Source organism: Salvelinus fontinalis, chromosome 10 (assembly GCF_029448725.1).
Source record: "Salvelinus fontinalis isolate EN_2023a chromosome 10, ASM2944872v1, whole genome shotgun sequence".
NCBI classification, from domain to species: Eukaryota; Metazoa; Chordata; class Actinopteri; order Salmoniformes; family Salmonidae; genus Salvelinus; species Salvelinus fontinalis.
The window spans coordinates 48,675,428-48,697,927 of NC_074674.1; the positions used below are offsets into that span (position 1 = coordinate 48,675,428).

General features: G+C 44.2%; 1 protein-coding gene across 3 annotated transcripts in view; it reads right to left on the reverse strand.

The window, feature by feature from the left end:
- LOC129864229 (metabotropic glutamate receptor 5-like) overlaps positions 1-22,500 on the reverse strand; it is a 107,019-nt gene that overhangs the window by 42,876 nt on the left and 41,643 nt on the right. For all 3 annotated transcript variants that reach the window (XM_055936936.1, XM_055936935.1, XM_055936937.1), the window contains 4 exons: positions 21,543-21,664; positions 16,422-16,546; positions 11,344-11,545; positions 1,187-1,313 (listed from right to left, as the gene is read on the reverse strand). In XM_055936936.1, the coding sequence (XP_055792911.1) occupies positions 1,187-1,313; positions 11,344-11,545; positions 16,422-16,546; positions 21,543-21,664 (576 nt within the window). The remainder of the gene's footprint in view (positions 1-1,186; positions 1,314-11,343; positions 11,546-16,421; positions 16,547-21,542; positions 21,665-22,500) is intronic.

Sequence of the window (22,500 nt, forward strand, 5' to 3'; positions counted from 1 at the left end):
TGAGAGAGAGAGAGAGAGAGAGAGAGAGAGAGATACTACTGTATCTAAAAGGATGTATTTGGGTGTTTTTTGGAGTTTTTGATCATGTTTTTGTGGGGGCCCTATACTACACAACGAGGATGAGGAAGTGATTTACTGTTTGGGGTAAGTTTCTCTAAAACAGCCTCCCGAGTGGTGCAGTGGTCTAAGGCACTGCATCGCAGCCGGATACGACGGGAAGACCATGGGGCGGCGCACGATTGGCCCAGTGTCGTCCGGGTTAGGGGAGGGTTTGGCCGGCAGGGATGTCCTTGTCCCATCGCGCTCTAGCGACTCCTGTGGCGGGCCCGGCGCAATGCATGCTGACACGGTCGCCAGGTATACGGTGTTTCCTCCGACACATTGGTGTGGCTGTCTTCCGGGTTATGGGAGTTGCAGCGATGAGACAAGACTGTAACTACCAATTGGATACCACGAAAATTGAGAAGAAAAAAAGGGGTAAAAAAAAAATTGAAATAAGAAAACCAATTCGCTAAAATATGTAAAATCACAAAAATATTATCTGGACCCTTCTATAACATGCCATTTAAATCAAAAATAAAGATCTGGATGTAAAATAGAAAAGTCTCCTTTAAAGGCCCAGTGGCCAGTTTCCACACAATGAGGATGGAATAATACTGTGAGATTCTGTGAAAACGATGATAAGGCCCTTTAAGTGTACGAGCTGTTTGAAAAGACTGTCTGAAATGTCAGCCTGTTTTGGTGGGGTGGAGGTTTGGCCTGCCTGGTGATTAGTTAATAGACCAATAAGAAAGAAAGTTCCAAACCTCTCAGCCAATAACAGTTTGCTCTCAGTTTTCCCCTCCCCACTCAGAACACTCCCAGACAGTCCTAGCTGTTTTTCATCATTTTCATGTAAAAGAATCCCAGTAAGGTGACGACATTATTACCCATATTTCTTTTGATATTGAGATAAATAAACATTTGCATTGGGACTTTTAAACTAGACAGTTCAGCTGTTTGATTGGATGTCGTACCTGTCATATCGTCAGTAAGCCCCCAGGTCACAGGCCCGGCAGGTGTGTGTGTGTGTGTGTGTGTGTGTGTGTGTGTGTGTGTGTGTGTGTGTGTGTGTGTGTGTGTGTGTGTGTGTGTGTGTGTGTGTGTGTGTGTGTGTGTGTGTGTGTGTGTGTGTGTGTGTGTGTACCTGTCAAGTCGTCGGTAGGCCAGGCCCCCAGGTCACAGGCGCGGCATGTGTATTCATCAAACACAAACTCATTGTCTTTACAGGGAGTACAGGTCCAACAGCAGCTGACCTCTCCTTTACGGATCACCTGGTGGCAGGTAGAGAGGAGAGATGAATCAGGATGTGTAAAAAAAAACTAAAAGCAGAAAAAAAAGAGAACTGTCAAACAGAGTAATGAGTGTATTATAATCCAGTAGAGAACTGTCAGAGTAATGAGTAGATTAGAATCCAGTAGAGAACTGTCAGAGTAATGAGTAGATTAGAATCCAGTAGAGAACTGTCAGAGTAATGAGTGTATTATAATCCAGTAGAGAACTGTCAGAGTAATGAGTAGATTAGAATCCAGTAGAGAACTGTCAGAGTAATGAGTAGATTAGAATCCAGTAGAGAACTGTCAGAGTAATGAGTGGATTAGAATCCAGTAGAGAACTGTCAGAGTAATGAGTGGATTAGAATCCAGTAGAGAACTGTCAGAGTAATGAGTAGATTAGAATCCAGTAGAGAACTGTCAGAGTAATGAGTGGATTAGAATCCAGTAGAGAACTGTCAAACAGAGTAATGAGTGGATTAGAATCCAGTAGAGAACTGTCAGAGTAATGAGTAGGTTACAATCCAGTAGAGAACTGTCAGAGTAATGAGTGGATTAGAATCCAGTAGAGAACTGTCAGAGTAATGAGTGGATTAGAATCCAGTAGAGAACTGTCAGAGTAATGAGTGGATTAGAATCCAGTAGAGAACTGTCAGAGTAATGAGTAGATTAGAATCCAGTAGAGAACTGTCAAACAGAGTAATGAGTGGATTAGAATCCAGTAGAGAACTGTCAAACAGAGTAATGAGTGGATTAGAATCCAGTAGAGAACTGTCAGAGTAATGAGTGGATTAGAATCCAGTAGAGAACTGTCAAACAGAGTAATGAGTGGATTAGAATCCAGTAGAGAACTGTCAGAGTAATGAGTGGATTAGAATCCAGTAGAGAACTGTCAGAGTAATGAGTGGATTAGAATCCAGTAGAGAACTGTCAGAGTAATGAGTAGATTAGAATCCAGTAGAGAACTGTCAGAGTAATGAGTGGATTAGAATCCAGTAGAGAACTGTCAAACAGAGTAATGAGTGGATTAGAATCCAGTAGAGAACTGTCAGAGTAATGAGTGGATTAGAATCCAGTAGAGAACTGTCAAACAGAGTAATGAGTGGATTAGAATCCAGTAGAGAACTGTCAGAGTAATGAGTAGATTAGAATCCAGTAGAGAACTGTCAGAGTAATGAGTGGATTAGAATCCAGTAGAGAACTGTCAAACAGAGTAATGAGTGGATTAGAATCCAGTAGAGAACTGTCAGAGTAATGAGTGGATTAGAATCCAGTAGAGAACTGTCAGAGTAATGAGTGGATTAGAATCCAGTAGAGAACTGTCAGAGTAATGAGTAGATTAGAATCCAGTAGAGAACTGTCAGAGTAATGAGTGGATTAGAATCCAGTAGAGAACTGTCAAACAGAGTAATGAGTGGATTAGAATCCAGTAGAGATCTGTCAGAGTAATGAGTGGATTAGAATCCAGTAGAGAACTGTCAGAGTAATGAGTAGATTAGAATCCAGTAGAGAACTGTCAAACAGAGTAATGCGTGGATTAGAATCCAGTAGAGAACTTTCAGTGTAATGAGTGGATTAGAATCCAGTAGAGAACTGTCAAACAGAGTAATGAGTGGATTAGAATCCAGTAGAGAACTGTCAGAGTAATGAGTGGATTAGAATCCAGTAGAGAACTTTCAGTGTAATGAGTGGATTAGAATCCAGTAGAGAACTGTCAGAGTAATGAGTGGATTAGAATCCAGTAGAGAACTGTCAAACAGAGTAATGAGTGGATTAGAATCCAGTAGAGAACTGTCAGAGTAATGAGTGGATTAGAATCCAGTAGAGAACTGTCAAACAGAGTAATGAGTGGATTAGAATCCAGTAGAGATCTGTCAGAGTAATGAGTGGATTAGAATCCAGTAGAGAACTGTCAAACAGAGTAATGAGTGGATTAGAATCCAGTAGAGAACTGTCAGAGTAATGAGTGGATTAGAATCCAGTAGAGAACTGTCAGAGTAATGAGTGGATTAGAATCCAGTAGAGAACTGTCAGAGTAATGAGTAGATTAGAATCCAGTAGAGAACTGTCAGAGTAATGAGTGGATTAGAATCCAGTAGAGAACTGTCAAACAGAGTAATGAGTGGATTAGAATCCAGTAGAGAACTGTCAGAGTAATGAGTGGATTAGAATCCAGTAGAGAACTGTCAAACAGAGTAATGAGTGGATTAGAATCCAGTAGAGAACTGTCAGAGTAATGAGTGGATTAGAATCCAGTAGAGAACTGTCAGAGTAATGAGTGGATTAGAATCCAGTAGAGAACTGTCAGAGTAATGAGTAGATTAGAATCCAGTAGAGAACTGTCAGAGTAATGAGTGGATTAGAATCCAGTAGAGAACTGTCAAACAGAGTAATGAGTGGATTAGAATCCAGTAGAGAACTGTCAGAGTAATGAGTGGATTAGAATCCAGTAGAGAACTGTCAAACAGAGTAATGAGTGGATTAGAATCCAGTAGAGAACTGTCAGAGTAATGAGTAGATTAGAATCCAGTAGAGAACTGTCAGAGTAATGAGTGGATTAGAATCCAGTAGAGAACTGTCAAACAGAGTAATGAGTGGATTAGAATCCAGTAGAGAACTGTCAGAGTAATGAGTGGATTAGAATCCAGTAGAGAACTGTCAGAGTAATGAGTGGATTAGAATCCAGTAGAGAACTGTCAGAGTAATGAGTAGATTAGAATCCAGTAGAGAACTGTCAGAGTAATGAGTGGATTAGAATCCAGTAGAGAACTGTCAAACAGAGTAATGAGTGGATTAGAATCCAGTAGAGATCTGTCAGAGTAATGAGTGGATTAGAATCCAGTAGAGAACTGTCAGAGTAATGAGTAGATTAGAATCCAGTAGAGAACTGTCAAACAGAGTAATGCGTGGATTAGAATCCAGTAGAGAACTTTCAGTGTAATGAGTGGATTAGAATCCAGTAGAGAACTGTCAAACAGAGTAATGAGTGGATTAGAATCCAGTAGAGAACTGTCAGAGTAATGAGTGGATTAGAATCCAGTAGAGAACTTTCAGTGTAATGAGTGGATTAGAATCCAGTAGAGAACTGTCAGAGTAATGAGTGGATTAGAATCCAGTAGAGAACTGTCAAACAGAGTAATGAGTGGATTAGAATCCAGTAGAGAACTGTCAGAGTAATGAGTGGATTAGAATCCAGTAGAGAACTGTCAAACAGAGTAATGAGTGGATTAGAATCCAGTAGAGAACTGTCAGAGTAATGAGTAGATTAGAATCCAGTAGAGAACTGTCAGAGTAATGAGTGGATTAGAATCCAGTAGAGAACTGTCAAACAGAGTAATGAGTGGATTAGAATCCAGTAGAGAACTGTCAGAGTAATGAGTGGATTAGAATCCAGTAGAGAACTGTCAAACAGAGTAATGAGTGGATTAGAATCCAGTAGAGAACTGTCAGAGTAATGAGTAGATTAGAATCCAGTAGAGAACTGTCAGAGTAATGAGTGGATTAGAATCCAGTAGAGAACTGTCAAACAGAGTAATGAGTGGATTAGAATCCAGTAGAGAACTGTCAGAGTAATGAGTGGATTAGAATCCAGTAGAGAACTGTCAGAGTAATGAGTGGATTAGAATCCAGTAGAGAACTGTCAGAGTAATGATTGGATTAGAATCCAGTAGAGAACTGTCAGAGTAATGAGTGGATTAGAATCCAGTAGAGAACTGTCAGAGTAATGAGTAGATTAGAATCCAGTAGAGAACTGTCAGAGTAATGAGTGGATTAGAATCCAGTAGAGAACTGTCAAACAGAGTAATGAGTGGATTAGAATCCAGTAGAGAACTGTCAGAGTAATGAGTGGATTAGAATCCAGTAGAGAACTGTCAGAGTAATGATTGGATTAGAATCCAGTAGAGAACTGTCAAACAGAGTAATGAGTGGATTAGAATCCAGTAGAGAACTGTCAGAGTAATGAGTGGATTAGAATCCAGTAGAGAACTGTCAGAGTAATGAGTGGATTAGAATCCTTATGTTGTTACTTAAACATGTAACATTTGATTAGAAGACCTTGACAGCGCTGTACTTGTGTGTTACCGGCAGCTTCCAGTTATAGCCTGTTTTTGTTGCTTCAATCACTGAACACAACCAGCGATTATTAGAGACAGGCTTCTTTTTTAGTCAAGCGTCTATTTCACAATACGATACTCATTCAAATGTTTAAAATAATAAATACGCAATATCTCCCTGCACGTTTATAAATGCTGCAGATATTGAGCAGCGTACGGAGCTGTGTGACTGAGTGTCTGTGTGTATCCTAGGTCTACTCTGTGTGTAGACTAGGTCTACTCTGTGTGTCTGTGTGTAGACTAGGTCTTCTCTGTGTGTCTGTGTGTAGACTAGGTCTTCTCTGTGTGTCTGTGTGTCTGTGTGTATCCTAGGTCTACTCTGTGTGTCTGTGTGTATCCTAGGTCTACTCTGTGTGTCTGTGTGTAGACTAGGTCTTCTCTGTGTGTCTGTGTGTCTGTGTGTATCCTAGGTCTACTCTGTGTGTCTGTGTGTAGACTAGGTCTTCTCTGTGTGTCTGTGTGTCTGTGTGTATCCTAGGTCTTCTCTGTGTGTCTGTGTGTAGACTAGGTCTACTCTGTGTGTCTGTGTGTAGACTAGGTCTTCTCTGTGTGTCTGTGTGTCTGTGTGTATCCTAGGTCTACTCTGTGTGTCTGTGTGTATCCTAGGTCTACTCTGTGTGTCTGTGTGTAGACTAGGTCTTCTCTGTGTGTCTGTGGGTAGACTAGGTCTACTCTGTGTGTCTGTGTGTAGACTAGGTCTACTCTGTGTGTCTGTGTGTATCCTAGGTCTACTCTGTGTGTCTGTGTGTAGACTAGGTCTTCTCTGTGTGTCTGTGTGTAGACTAGGTCTACTCTGTGTGTCTGTGTGTAGACTAGGTCTACTCTGTGTGTTTGTGTGTAGACTAGGTCTACTCTGTGTGTCTGTGTGTAGACTAGGTCTACTCTGTGTGTCTGTGTGTCGACTAGGTCTTCTCTGTGTGTCTGTGTGTAGACTAGGTCTACTCTGTGTGTCTGTGTGTATCCTAGGTCTACTCTGTGTGTCTGTGTGTAGACTAGGTCTACTCTGTGTGTATCCTAGGTCTACTCTGTGTGTCTGTGTGTAGACTAGGTCTACTCTGTGTGTCTGTGTGTAGACTAGGTCTACTCTGTGTGTATCCTAGGTCTACTCTGTGTGTCTGTGTGTAGACTAGGTCTACTCTGTGTGTCTGTGTGTAGACTAGGTCTACTCTGTGTGTCTGTGTGTAGACTAGGTCTTCTCTGTGTGTCTGTGTGTAGACTAGGTCTACTCTGTGTGTCTGTGTGTAGACTAGGTCTACTCTGTGTGTCTGTGTGTAGACTAGGTCTACTCTGTGTGTTTGTGTGTAGACTAGGTCTACTCTGTGTGTCTGTGTGTAGACTAGGTCTACTCTGTGTGTCTGTGTGTAGACTAGGTCTACTCTGTGTGTCTGTGTGTAGACTAGGTCTACTCTGTGTGTCTGTGTGTAGACTAGGTCTACTCTGTGTGTCTGTGTGTAGACTAGGTCTACTCTGTGTGTATCCTAGGTCTACTCTGTGTGTCTGTGTGTAGACTAGGTCTACTCTGTGTGTCTGTGTGTAGACTAGGTCTACTCTGTGTGTATCCTAGGTCTACTCTGTGTGTCTGTGTGTAGACTAGGTCTACTCTGTGTGTAGACTAGGTCTACTCTGTGTGTCTGTGTGTAGACTAGGTCTACTCTGTGTGTCTGTGGGTAGACTAGGTCTACTCTGTGTGTATCCTAGGTCTACTCTGTGTGTCTGTGTGTATCCTAGGTCTACTCTGTGTGTCTGTGTGTAGACTAGATCTTCTCTGTGTGTCTGTGTGTAGACTAGGTCTACTCTGTGTGTCTGTGTGTAGACTAGGTCTTCTCTGTGTGTCTGTGTGTAGACTAGGTCTACTCTGTGTGTTTGTGTGTAGACTAGGTCTACTCTGTGTGTCTGTGTGTAGACTAGGTCTACTCTGTGTGTCTGTGTGTCGACTAGGTCTTCTCTGTGTGTCTGTGTGTAGACTAGGTCTACTCTGTGTGTCTGTGTGTATCCTAGGTCTACTCTGTGTGTCTGTGTGTAGACTAGGTCTACTCTGTGTGTATCCTAGGTCTACTCTGTGTGTCTGTGTGTAGACTAGGTCTACTCTGTGTGTCTGTGTGTAGACTAGGTCTACTCTGTGTGTAGACTAGGTCTTCTCTGTGTGTCTGTGTGTAGACTAGGTCTACTCTGTGTGTCTGTGTGTAGACTAGGTCTACTCTGTGTGTCTGTGTGTAGACTAGGTCTACTCTGTGTGTATCCTAGGTCTACTCTGTGTGTCTGTGTGTAGACTAGGTCTACTCTGTGTGTCTGTGTGTAGACTAGGTCTACTCTGTGTGTATCCTAGGTCTACTCTGTGTGTCTGTGTGTAGACTAGGTCTACTCTGTGTGTCTGTGTGTAGACTAGGTCTACTCTGTGTGTCTGTGTGTAGACTAGGTCTTCTCTGTGTGTCTGTGTGTAGACTAGGTCTACTCTGTGTGTCTGTGTGTAGACTAGGTCTACTCTGTGTGTCTGTGTGTAGACTAGGTCTACTCTGTGTGTTTGTGTGTAGACTAGGTCTACTCTGTGTGTATCCTAGGTCTACTCTGTGTGTCTGTGTGTAGACTAGGTCTACTCTGTGTGTCTGTGTGTAGACTAGGTCTACTCTGTGTGTATCCTAGGTCTACTCTGTGTGTCTGTGTGTAGACTAGGTCTACTCTGTGTGTCTGTGTGTAGACTAGGTCTACTCTGTGTGTCTGTGTGTAGACTAGGTCTTCTCTGTGTGTCTGTGTGTAGACTAGGTCTACTCTGTGTGTCTGTGTGTAGACTAGGTCTACTCTGTGTGTCTGTGTGTAGACTAGGTCTACTCTGTGTGTTTGTGTGTAGACTAGGTCTACTCTGTGTGTCTGTGTGTAGACTAGGTCTACTCTGTGTGTCTGTGTGTAGACTAGGTCTACTCTGTGTGTCTGTGTGTAGACTAGGTCTACTCTGTGTGTCTGTGTGTAGACTAGGTCTACTCTGTGTGTCTGTGTGTAGACTAGGTCTACTCTGTGTGTATCCTAGGTCTACTCTGTGTGTCTGTGTGTAGACTAGGTCTACTCTGTGTGTCTGTGTGTAGACTAGGTCTACTCTGTGTGTATCCTAGGTCTACTCTGTGTGTCTGTGTGTAGACTAGGTCTACTCTGTGTGTAGACTAGGTCTACTCTGTGTGTCTGTGTGTAGACTAGGTCTACTCTGTGTGTCTGTGGGTAGACTAGGTCTACTCTGTGTGTATCCTAGGTCTACTCTGTGTGTCTGTGTGTATCCTAGGTCTACTCTGTGTGTCTGTGTGTAGACTAGGTCTTCTCTGTGTGTCTGTGTGTAGACTAGGTCTACTCTGTGTGTCTGTGTGTAGACTAGGTCTTCTCTGTGTGTCTGTGTGTAGACTAGGTCTACTCTGTGTGTTTGTGTGTAGACTAGGTCTACTCTGTGTGTCTGTGTGTAGACTAGGTCTACTCTGTGTGTCTGTGTGTCGACTAGGTCTTCTCTGTGTGTCTGTGTGTAGACTAGGTCTACTCTGTGTGTCTGTGTGTATCCTAGGTCTACTCTGTGTGTCTGTGTGTAGACTAGGTCTACTCTGTGTGTATCCTAGGTCTACTCTGTGTGTCTGTGTGTAGACTAGGTCTACTCTGTGTGTCTGTGTGTAGACTAGGTCTACTCTGTGTGTATCCTAGGTCTTCTCTGTGTGTCTGTGTGTAGACTAGGTCTACTATGTGTGTAGACTAGGTCTACTCTGTGTGTCTGTGTGTAGACTAGGTCTACTCTGTGTGTCTGTGTGTAGACTAGGTCTTCTCTGTGTGTCTGTGTGTAGACTAGGTCTACTCTGTGTGTCTGTGTGTAGACTAGGTCTTCTCTGTGTGTCTGTGTGTAGACTAGGTCTACTCTGTGTGTCTGTGTGTAGACTAGGTCTACTCTGTGTGTCTGTGTGTAGACTAGGTCTACTCTGTGTGTCTGTGTGTAGACTAGGTCTACTCTGTGTGTCTGTGTGTAGACTAGGTCTACTCTGTGTGTCTGTGTGTAGACTAGGTCTACTCTGTGTGTCTGTGTGTAGACTAGGTCTACTCTGTGTGTATCCTAGGTCTACTCTGTGTGTCTGTGTGTAGACTAGGTCTACTCTGTGTGTCTGTGTGTAGACTAGGTCTACTCTGTGTGTATCCTAGGTCTACTCTGTGTGTCTGTGTGTAGACTAGGTCTACTCTGTGTGTATCCTAGGTCTACTCTGTGTGTCTGTGTGTAGACTAGGTCTACTCTGTGTGTCTGTGTGTAGACTAGGTCTTCTCTGTGTGTCTGTGTGTAGACTAGGTCTACTCTGTGTGTCTGTGTGTAGACTAGGTCTACTCTGTGTGTCTGTGTGTAGACTAGGTCTACTCTGTGTGTCTGTGTGTAGACTAGGTCTACTCTGTGTGTCTGTGTGTAGACTAGGTCTACTCTGTGTGTCTGTGTGTAGACTAGGTCTACTCTGTGTGTCTGTGTGTAGACTAGGTCTACTCTGTGTGTAGACTAGGTCTACTCTGTGTGTATCCTAGGTCTACTCTGTGTGTCTGTGTGTAGACTAGGTCTACTCTGTGTGTCTGTGTGTAGACTAGGTCTACTCTGTGTGTATCCTAGGTCTACTCTTGTAGTTAGCAGACACATTTGCTGTCCACTCAGTCAGAAAGCGCCTTCCCTTTTCACTACCTTTGCTCGGCTTGTCATGGACATCGACAGTTTGCTAGCACATATCCTCGCCATGTGATTTATCATAGTAGCAGGCGATCAGGAAGCAGCAATCTTCACGATCAGACCCAAACATGCGAGAGAGAAGTGATCGGTTGAAACAAGTGAATGGAGAACTCCATCTTCTCTCTATCCAATCAGAGCAGGAGGCCCGCCCTTCTCTTTAAAGCCTAGTCATTAGAGTTTTTTTTTTTTACGGCAGTATTTGATGGATTGACGTGAGAAAGACGCGTGTTGGCACCCGATAAATACTTTTATATTAAAAATCCATCGCAGATCAGACTTGCAAAGGCACCCTATCACAGTCTGAGGACACAGGATGTTGTGCTTCAGAAACAGGATGTTATGCTTCAGAGAAACAGGATGTTATGCTTCAGAGAAACAGGATGTTATGCTTCAGAGAAACAGGATGTTGTGCTTCAGAAACAGGATGTTATGCTTCAGAGAAACAGGATGTTATGCTTCAGAGAAACAGGATGTTATGCTTCTGAGAAACAGGATGTTATGCTTCAGAGAAACAGGATGTTGTGCTTCAGAAACAGGATGTTGTGCTTCAGAAACAGGATGTTGTGCTTCAGAAACAGGATGTTATGCTTCAGAAACAGGATGTTGTGCTTCAGAAACAGGATGTTATGCTTCAGAGAAACAGGATGTTATGCTTCAGAGAAACAGGATGTTATGCTTCAGAGAAACAGGATGTTGTGCTTCAGAAACAGGATGTTGTGCTTCAGAAACAGGATGTTGTGCTTCAGAAACAGGATGTTGTGCTTCAGAAACAGGATGTTATGCTTCAGAGAAACAGGATGTTGTGCTTCAGAAACAGGATGTTGTGCTTCAGAAACAGGATGTTGTGCTTCAGAAACAGGATGTTGTGCTTCAGAAACAGGATGTTGTGCTTCAGAGAAACAGGATGTTATGCTTCAGAGAAACAGGATGTTATGCTTCAGAAACAGGATGTTGTGCTTCAGAAACAGGATGTTGTGCTTCAGAAACAGGAACGTCCTGTTTGTGGGGATTTAAATGTTCTGGATCACGATGACGTCTGAGCAAAAGTACAATCAAGATGTTTGTGTGTGTGTGTGTGTGTGTGTGTGTGTGTGTGTGTGTGTGTGTGTGTGTGTGTGTGTGTGTGTGTGTGTGTGTGTGTGTGTGTGTGTGTGTGTGTGTGTGTGTGTGTGTGTGTGTGTGTGTGTGTGTGTACCTTGATCTGTGCCTTCTGGCATGGTTCAGAGCAGACAGACTGTATAATGGTGGAGGTGTTAGCCCAGATGTCTTCATCGTCCATCCTCAGCCCTCCCTGGTCCCAGCTCCCCACGTGGATATAACTGTACTGATCCCCACCACCACCACCGCCGTCACCACCACCGCCACCGTCCAGACGCTTAAAGTTCATGATCTCATACCTAAAACACACACACACACACACACACACACACACACACCACACACAAGGGTCAATAATAACAAACACAAAACAGCACCTCCAATAAAACCCCCCTTCAAACATTCTTTCACCCCCCCAATTTTTTTTTTAATTCTCAGCCTCCAGTATTTATGCTGCATTAGTTTATGTGTTGGGTGGCTAGGGTCAGTCTGTTATATCTGGAGTACTTCTCCTGTCTTATCTGGTGTCCTGTGTGAATTTAACCTGTTTGGGCTGCAGGGGCAGTATTGAGTAGCCGAATAAAAGGTGCCCATTTCAAACGGCCTCGTACTCAATTCTTGCTCGTACAATATGCATATTATTATTACTATTGGATAGAAAACACTCTCTAGTTTCTAAAACCGTTTGAATTATATCTGTGAGTAAAACAGAACTCATTTTGCAGCAAACTTCCTAACAGGAAGTGGAAAATCTGAAATCAATGCTCTGTTCTAGGGCCTGCCTATAAATGTCCTTGATATTTATTAGAATACATGCACTTCATACGTCTTCCACTAGATGTCGACAGGCAGTGAGAGAAGAAATGGAGTGTATAACTTGATCTGGGGTCGAATAAAAGCTCTTTGTATGACGTGTCATCAGTTTCCTGTTTTCTGGAGAGCGTGTGAAGGGACCTGGTTTTGCCTTCTGATAAGCTGTCGTTATAGACGACTAATATCTCCGGCTTTGATTTTATTTGATACATGTGACAATATCATCGTAAAGTATGTTTTTTCAATATAGTTTTATTAGATTATTGAAATTTATTCGGGACGTTAGGCGTGTTGCGTTGTGTGCCTTTGTTCAGGAAGGAGAGCTCGCGCTACTTTGCTAGCTTTCCTTGCTAATTGACTGGAGAAGAGGACATTCTAAATCCAAACAAAGATTGTTCTGGACAAAGGACCCCTTGTACAACATTCTGATGGAAGATCGTCAAAAGTAGGACCCATTTTATGATGCTATTTCATATATCTGTCGAACATGTTGTGCTAGTAGTTTGCGGCCAGGTTTTGGGCACGCTCTCGCCATAACGTAAACTGCATATCGTAATGAAGTTATTTTTAGAATTCTAACACAGCGATTGCATTAAGAACTAGTGTATCTATCATTTCCTATACAACATGTATTTTTTAGTAACGTTTATGTATAGTTATTTGGTCAGAATAGTTGAGTGTCATAAAAATATCCGCACATTCTGGGAAAAAGATGCTACGTTAGCACAATGTATAACCACTGATTTCAGCTCTAAATATGCACATTTTCGAACAAAACATAAGTGTATGTATAACCTGATGTTATAGGACTGTCATCTGATGAAGCTTATCAAGGTTAGTCAAAAATTATATATCTTTTGCTGGTTTGTTACGATCGCTAACTTTTGCTGCTGGGGAATGGCTTGTGTTTCTGGCTATTGTGGTAAGCTAATATAATGCTATATTGTGTTTTTGCTGTAAAACACTTAAGAAATCGGAAATATTGGCTGGAATCACAAGATGCCTGTCTTTCATTTGCTGTACACCATGTATTTTTCAGAAATGTTTTATGATGAGTATTTAGGTATTTGACGTTGGTGTCTGTAATTACTCTGGCTGCTTCGGTGCCATTTCTGACGGTAGCTGTGATGGTAGCTGCAATGTAAAACTGATTTATACCTCAAATATGCACATTTTTCGAACAAAACATAGATTTATTGAGTAACATGTTATAAGACTGTCATCTGATGAAGTTGTTTCTTGGTTAGTTTGGTTGGTTCTTGGTTAGTTAGGTTGGTTTTGTGCATGCTACCTGTGCTGTGAAAAATGTCTGTCCTTTTTTGTATTTGGTGGTGAGCTAACATAAATATACGTGGTGTTTTCGCTGTAAAACATTTTAAAAATCGGACATGTTGGCTGGATTCACAAGATGTTTATCTTTCAAATGCTGTATTGGACTTGTTAATGTGTGAAAGTTAAATATTTCTAAAAAATATATTTTGAATTTCGCGCCCTGCACTTGAGCTGGCTGTTGTCATAAGTGTACCGACCTCGGGCTTGCAGCCAGAAGAAGTTTTAACCTGTTGGGGATGGGGGCGCTGTTTAGACTACTTATGCTAATTTGGCTAATTTTTGAAACGGCTTCCCACAAAATCCTTGATCGTACAATATGCATATTATTATTATTATTGGATAGAAAACAGTCTATAGTTTCTATAGGAGTTGAAATTTTGTCTCTAAGTGGAACAGAGCCCATTCTACAGCAATTTCCCTGACATGGAGTCAGATTTGAGAAATGTTGGCCACTGTTCTGAAGTCATTTAAAAGGGCACTGTCGTTGCTATGACTATACGGACACTTCTTACGTCTTCCCCTGGATGCCTTTACGTGATGACGATTCCAACGGGGTCGATTGCGCGTTCACAGGCCCTACAAATGAAAAAACCCTGAAGCTAGTCATTCTTTGGGAGCTGCGTCATGAGCCAAGAAGACACCGGCGCGCACCTGTTCCAAGCGTTAGTTTAGCCTGTTATATTTCTCCGGTCATCTTTTCACTCGTTATAGGAGTTAAAAACATCATAAGGTAGTTAATTTAAAGCGTTTTATAGCAATTTATATCCGTTTAGTGCGATTTTGGGACATTTATTTTTGCAACGATGTGAAAAGTTGGGCACGCTTTTCAGTTCATCCCGAACGCAGTTGACATTTCCACATGGCAAGAGGACAGCTTTCCACCAAAAGACGATTTCTCCCAAGAAAGGATCCTTTGCCCAAGATACTGATGGAAGAACAGCTCAAGGTAGGACATTTTTATTATGATAAATCGTGTTTCTGTCGAAACATTTTAGTGGCTTAGGACGCCATGTTTTTTGACGTAGCTTCGCTTGGCGCAAACTGTATTGAAAAGTAAGGATAAATTAAAAAATGTAATAACGCAATTGTATTAAGAATTAAATTGTCTATCAATCCCTGTCCACCCTGTATTTTTTAGTCACGTTTATGAGTATTTATGTATAAGAGTAGATCACTGTCTAAGTGGCGCAAGGACATTTTCTGACCAACTGAGCTACATTTCACATTGTCTAACCATGATTTTGGGGGCTAAATATAAACATTTTCGATCAAACTGTATATGCATGTTGTAATGTGATGTTACAGGAGTGTCATCGGAAGAATTCTGAGAAGGTTAGTGAAAAAATTAATATCTTTTGGCGATGTTGACTTTTATCGCTCACTTTGGCTAGAATCAATGCTGGGCTGCTAATTGCTATGTGCTAAGCTAATATAACGATTTATTGTGTTTTCGCTGTAAGACACTTAGAAAATCTGAAATATTGTCTGTATTCACAGGATCTGTGTCTTTCGATTCGTGTATGCTGTGTATTTTTACGAAATGTTTGATGATTAGTAGTTAGGTAAACACGTTGCTCATTGTAATTATTCTAGTCCATTTGTGATGGTGGGTGCAATTGTAAACTATGCCATCTACCTGAAATATGCACTTTTTTCTAACAAAACCTATCCCATACCATAAATATGTTATCAGACTGTCATCTAATGAGTTTTTTTGTTGGTTAGGGGCTATAAATATCTTAGTTTAGCCGAATTGGTGATGGCTACTGGTGTTGGTGGACAAATAAAAGATGGTGGATTATGCTAATGTGTTTTTAGGTAATAGATGTACATCTTTACATATTGTGTCTTCCCTGTAAAACATTTTAAAAATCGGAAATGTTGACTGGATTCACAAGATCTGTGTCTTTCATTAGCTGTATTGGACTTTAATGTGTGAAAGTTAAATATTTTAAAAAAATATTTTTTTTGAATTTCGCGGCACTGGTTTTTCAGTGGGGGGGGGGGGGGGGTGCCGCTAGCGCCACGCTGATCCTAGACAGGTTAAGTATGCTCTCTCTAATTCTCTCCTTCTCTGCCTGTGTGGCCCTGTCCGGGGGTGTCGTCGGACGGGGCCACAGTGTCTCCCGACCCCCCCTGTCTCAGCCTCCAGTATTTATGCAGTAGTTTATGTGTCGGGTGGCTAGGGTCAGTCTGTTATATCTGGAGTATTTCTCCTGTCTTATCCAGTGTCCTATGTGAATTAAGTATGCTCTCTCTTTCTCTCTTTCTTTCTCTCTCTCGGAGGACCTGAGCCCTAGGACCATGCGTCAGGACTACCGGGCATGATGACTCCTTGCTGTCCCCAGTCCACCTGGCCGTGCTGCTGCTCCAGTTCCAACTGTTCTGCCTGCGGCTATGGAACCCTGACCTGTTCACCGGACGTGCTACCTGTCCCAGACCTGCTGTTTTCAACTCTCTAAAGACAGTAGGAGCGGTGAGATACTCTGAATGATCGGCTATGAAAAGCCAACTGACATTTACTCCTGAGGTGCTGACCTGTTGCACCCTCGACGACCACTGTGATTATTATTATTTGACCCTGCTGGTCATTTACGAACATTTGAACATCTTGGCCATGTTCTGTTATAATCTCCACCCGGCACAGCCAGAAGAGGACTGACCACCCCTCATAGCCTGGTTCCTCTCTAGGTTTCTTCCTAGGTTTTGGCCTTTCTAGGGAGTTTTTCCTAGCCACCGTGCTTCTACACCTGTATTGCTTGCTGTTTGGGGTTTTAGGCTGGGTTTCTGTACAGCACTTTGAGATATCAGCTGATGTAAGAAGGGCTTTATAAATACACACACACACACACACACACACACACACACACACACACACACACACACACACACACACACACACACACACGTACACACACACACACGTACACACACACACACACACACACACACACACACACACACACACACACACACACACACACACACACACACACACACACACACACACACACACACACACACACACACCTGCCCGGTGAGTCTCCATTCTGGTCAAAGTGGATGGTCTCTCCAGAGACTCCAGTGAAGTTGGTCCTCATCAAGAACTCCAGCAGCTTACGACCATCGATGGGCCGCATGGCATCACACAGACCCTGGTAACCAGGACAGAGAGAGGTGTTAACACAGACCCTGGTAACCAGGACAGAGATAGGTGTTAACACAGACCCTGGTAACCAGGACAGAGAGAGGTGTTAACACAGACCCTGGTAACCAGGACAGAGAGAGGTGTTAACACAGACCCTGGTAACCAGGACAGAGCCGAGAGAGGTGTTAACACAGACCCTGGTAACCAGGACAGAACAGAGAGAGGTGTTAACACAGACCCTGGTTACCTGGACAGAGAGAGGTGTTAACACAGACCCTGGTAACCAGGACAGAGCAGAGAGAGGTGTTAACACAGACCCTGGTAACCAGGACATAACAGAGAGAGAGGTTAACACAGACCCTGGTAACCAGGACAGAGCCGAGAGAGGTGTTAACACAGACCCTGGTAACCAGGACAGAACAGAGAGAGGTGTAAACACAACACAGACCCTGGTAACCAGGACAGAACAGAGAGAGGTGTAAACACAGACCCTGGTAACCAGGACAGAACAGAGAGAGGTGTTAACACAGACCCTGGTAACCAGGACAGAGATAGGTGTTAACACAGACCCTGGTAACCAGGACAGAGATAGGTGTTAACACAGACCCTGGTAACCAGGACAGAGAGAGGTGTTAACACAGACCCTGGTAACCAGGACAGAGAGAGGTGTTAACACAGACCCTGGTAACCAGGACAGAGCCGAGAGAGGTGTTAACACAGACCCTGGTAACCAGGACAGAACAGAGAGAGGTGTTAACACAGACCCTGGTTACCAGGACAGAGAGAGGTGTTAACACAGACCCTGGTAACCAGGACAGAGCAGAGAGAGGTGTTAACACAGACCCTGGTAACCAGGACATAACAGAGAGAGAGGTTAACACAGACCCTGGTAACCAGGACAGAGCCGAGAGAGGTGTTAACACAGACCCTGGTAGCCAGGACAGAACAGAGAGAGAGGTGTTAACACAGACCCTGGTAACCAGGACAGAACAGAGAGAGGTGTTAACACAGACCCTGGTAACCAGGACAGAGCCGAGAGAGGTGTTAACACAGACCCTGGTAACCAGGACAAAGCCGAGGGAGGTGTTAACACAGACCCTGGTAACCAGGACAGAACAGAGAGAGAGGTGTTAACACAGATCCTGGTAACCAGGACAGAACAGAGAGAGGTGTTAACACAGACCCTGGTAACCAGGACAGAACAGAGAGAGGTGTTAACACAGACCCTGGTAACCAGGACAGAACATAGAGAGGTGTAAACACAACACAGACCCTGGTAACCAGGACAGAACAGAGAGAGGTGTAAACACAAACCCTGGTAACCAGGACAGAACAGAGAGAGGTGTTAACACAGACCCTGGTAACCAGGACAGAACAGAGAGAGGTGTTAACACAGACCCTGGTAACCAGGACAGAACAGAGAGAGGTGTTAACACAAACCCTGGTAACCAGGACAGAACAGAGAGAGGTGTTAACACAGACCCTGGTAACCAGGACAGAACAGAGAGAGGTGTTAACACAGACCCTGGTAACCAGGACAGAACAGAAAGAGGTGTTAACACAGACCCTGGTAACCAGGACAGAACAGAGAGAGGTGTTAACACAGACCCTGGTAACCAGGACATAACAGAGAGAGGTGTTAACACAGACCCTGGTAACCAGGACAGAACAGAGAGAGGTGTTAACACAGACCCTGGTAACCAGGACAGAACAGAGAGAGGTGTAAACACAACACAGACCCTGGTAACCAGGACAGAACAGAGAGAGGTGTTAACACAGACCCTGGTAACCAGGACAGAACAGAGAGAGGTGTTAACACAGACCCTGGTAACCAGGACAGAACAGAGAGAGGTGTTAACAAAACACAGACCCTGGTAACCAGGACAGAGCAGAGAGAGGTGTTAACACAGACCCTGGTAACCAGGACAGAACAGAGAGAGGTGTTAACACAGACCCTGGTAACCAGGACAGAACAGAGAGAGGTGTTAACACAGACCCTGGTAACCAGGACAGAACAGAGAGAGGTGTTAACACAGACCCTGGTAACCAGGACAGAGCAGAGAGAGGTGTTAACACAGACCCTGGTAACCAGGACAGAACAGAGAGAGGTGTTAACACAGACCCTGGTAACCAGGACAGAGCAGAGAGAGGTGTTAACACAGACCCTGGTAACCAGGACAGAACAGAGAGAGGTGTTAACACAGACCCTGGCAACCAGGACAGAACAGAGAGAGGTGTTAACACAGACCCTGGTAACCAGGACAGAACAGAGAGAGGTGTTAACACAGACCCTGGTAACCAGGACAGAGCAGAGAGAGAGGTTAACACAGACCCTGGTAACCAGGACAGAACAGAGAGAGGTGTTAACACAGACCCTGGTAACCAGGACAGAACAGAGAGAGGTGTTAACACAGACCCTGGTAACCAGGACAGAACAGAGAGAGGTGTTAACACAGACCCTGGTAACCAGGACAGAACAGAGAGAGGTGTTTACACAGACCCTGGTAACCAGGACAGAACAGAGAGAGGTTTTAACACAGACCCTGATAACCAGGACAGAACAGAGAGAGGTGTAAACACAACACAGACCCTGGTAACCAGAACAAAGCCGAGAGAGGTGTTAACACAGACCCTGGTAACCAGGACAGAACAGAGAGAGGTGTTAACACAGACCCTGGTAACCAGGACAGAACAGAGAGAGGTGTTAACTCAGACCCTGGTAACCAGGACAGAACAGAGAGAGGTGTTAACACAGACCCTGGTAACCAGGACAGAACAGAGAGAGGTGTTAACACAGACCCTGGTAACCAGGACAGAACAGAGAGAGGTGTAAACACAACACAGACCCTGGTAACCAGGACAGAACAGAGAGAGGTGTTAACACAGACCCTGGTAACCAGGACAGAACAGAGAGAGGTGTTAACACAGACCCTGGTAACCAGGACAGAACAGAGAGAGGTGTTAACAAAACACAGACCCTGGTAACCAGGACAGAGCAGAGAGAGGTGTTAACACAGACCCTGGTAACCAGGACAGAACAGAGAGAGGTGTTAACACAGACCCTGGTAACCAGGACAGAACAGAGAGAGGTGTTAACACAGACCCTGGTAACCAGGACAGAACAGAGAGAGGTGTTAACACAGACCCTGGTAACCAGGACAGAGCAGAGAGAGGTGTTAACACAGACCCTGGTAACCAGGACAGAACAGAGAGAGGTGTTAACACAGACCCTGGTAACCAGGACAGAGCAGAGAGAGGTGTTAACACAGACCCTGGTAACCAGGACAGAACAGAGAGAGGTGTTAACACAGACCCTGGCAACCAGGACAGAACAGAGAGAGGTGTTAACACAGACCCTGGTAACCAGGACAGAACAGAGAGAGGTGTTAACACAGACCCTGGTAACCAGGAAAGAGCAGAGAGAGGTGTTAACACAGACCCTGGTAACCAGGACAGAACAGAGAGAGGTGTTAACACAGACCCTGGTAACCAGGACAGAACAGAGAGAGGTGTTAACACAGACCCTGGTAACCAGGACAGAACAGAGAGAGGTGTTAACACAGACCCTGGTAACCAGGACAGAACAGAGAGAGGTGTTTACACAGACCCTGGTAACCAGGACAGAACAGAGAGAGGTTTTAACACAGACCCTGATAACCAGGACAGAACAGAGAGAGGTGTAAACACAACACAGACCCTGGTAACCAGAACAAAGCCGAGAGAGGTGTTAACACAGACCCTGGTAACCAGGACAGAACAGAGAGAGGTGTTAACACAGACCCTGGTAACCAGGACAGAACAGAGAGAGGTGTTAACTCAGACCCTGGTAACCAGGACAGAACAGAGAGAGGTGTTAACACAGACCCTGGTAACCAGGACAGAACAGAGAGAGGTGTTAACACAGACCCTGTTAACCAGGACAGAACAGAGAGAGGTGTAAACACAACACAGACCCTGGTAACCAGGACAGAACAGAGAGAGGTGTAAACACAGACCCTGGTAACCAGGACAGAACAGAGAGAGGTGTTAACACAGACCCTGGTAACCAGGACAGAACAGAGAGAGGTGTTAACACAGACCCTGGTAACCAGGACAGAACAGAGAGAGGTGTTAACACAGACCCTGGTAACCAGGACAGAACAGAGAGAGGTGTTAACACAGACCCTGGTAACCAGGACAGAACAGAGAGAGGTGTAAACACAGACCCTGGTAACCAGGACAGAGCCGAGAGAGGTGTAAACACAAACCCTGGTAACCAGGACAGAACAGAGAGAGGTGTTAACACAGACCCTGGTAACCAGGACAGAGCCGAGAGAGGTGTAAACACAAACCCTGGTAACCAGGACAGAGCCGAGAGAGGTGTAAACACAGACCCTGGTAACCAGGACAGAACAGAGAGAGGTGTAAACACAAACCCTGGTAACCAGGACAGAACAGAGAGAGGTGTTAACACAGACCCTGGTAACCAGGAGAGAACAGAGAGAGGTGTAAACACAGACCCTGGTAACCAGGACAGAGCCGAGAGAGGTGTAAACACAAACCCTGGTAACCAGGACAGAGCCGAGAGAGGTGTAAACACAGACCCTGGTAACCAGGACAGAACAGAGAGAGGTGTAAACACAAACCCTGGTAACCAGGACAGAACAGAGAGAGGTGTTAACACAGACCCTGGTAACCAGGACAGAACAGAGAGAGGTGTAAACACAAACCCTGGTAACCAGGACAGAACAGAGAGAGGTGTAAACACAGACCCTGGTAACCAGGACAGAACAGAGAGAGGTGTAAACACAGACCCTGGTAACCAGGACAGAACAGAGAGAGGTGTTAACACAGACCCTGGTAACCAGGACAGAACAGAGAGAGGTGTTAACACAGACCCTGGTAACCAGGACAAAGCCGAGAGAGGTGTTAACACAGACCCTGGTAACCAGGACAAAGCCGAGAGAGGTGTTAACACAGACATGTACACACTATCATTTGCCAACGCTGACAGGTCCACCCACTTGGTATCCTGGGCAGACTTTCTGCTGCATAGTGTGTAGACCATAAGCCATGGAGTAGATAGCGTTGATGACAAACCCCATCTTAGTGTCCTGGGCATACTGCTGACGGAGAGACTCTCTACCTGCAGGGGGGAACGGGGTACGGTCAAACATCTTCAGCACATCTACACACAACTAGAGTCAAACCAGTTCCAGTTTCAGCACATCTGCACACAACTAGAGTCAAACCAGTTCCAGTTTCAGCACATCTACACACAACTAGAGTCAAACCAGTTCCAGTTTCAGCACATCTACACACAACTAGAGTCAAACCAGTTCCAGTTTCAGCACATCTACACACAATTAGAGTCAAACCAGTTCCAGTTTCAGCACATCTACACAGAACTAGAGTCAAACCAGTTCCAGTTTCAGCACATCTATACACAACTAGAGTCAAACCAGTTTCAGCACATCTGCACACAACTAGAGTCAAACCAGTTCCAGTTTCAGCACATCTACACACAACTAGAGTCAAACCAGTTCCAGTTTCAGCACATCTACACAGAACTAGAGTCAAACCAGTTCCAGTTTCAGCACATCTATACACAACTAGAGTCAAACCAATTCCAGCACATCTACACACAACTAGAGTCAAACCTGTTTCATCACATCTATACACAACTAGAGTCAAACCAGTTCCAGCACATCTATACACAATTAGAGTCAAACCAATTCCAGCACATCTACACACAACTAGAGTCAAACCTGTTTCATCACATCTATACACAACTAGAGTCAAACCAATTCCAGCACATCTACACACAACTAGAGTCAAACCAGTTTCATCACATCTATACACAACTAGAGTCAAACCAGTTCCAGTTTCAGCACATCTACACAGAACTAGAGTCAAACCAGTTCCAGTTTCATCACATCTATACACAACTAGAGTCAAACCAGTTCCAGTTTCATCACATCT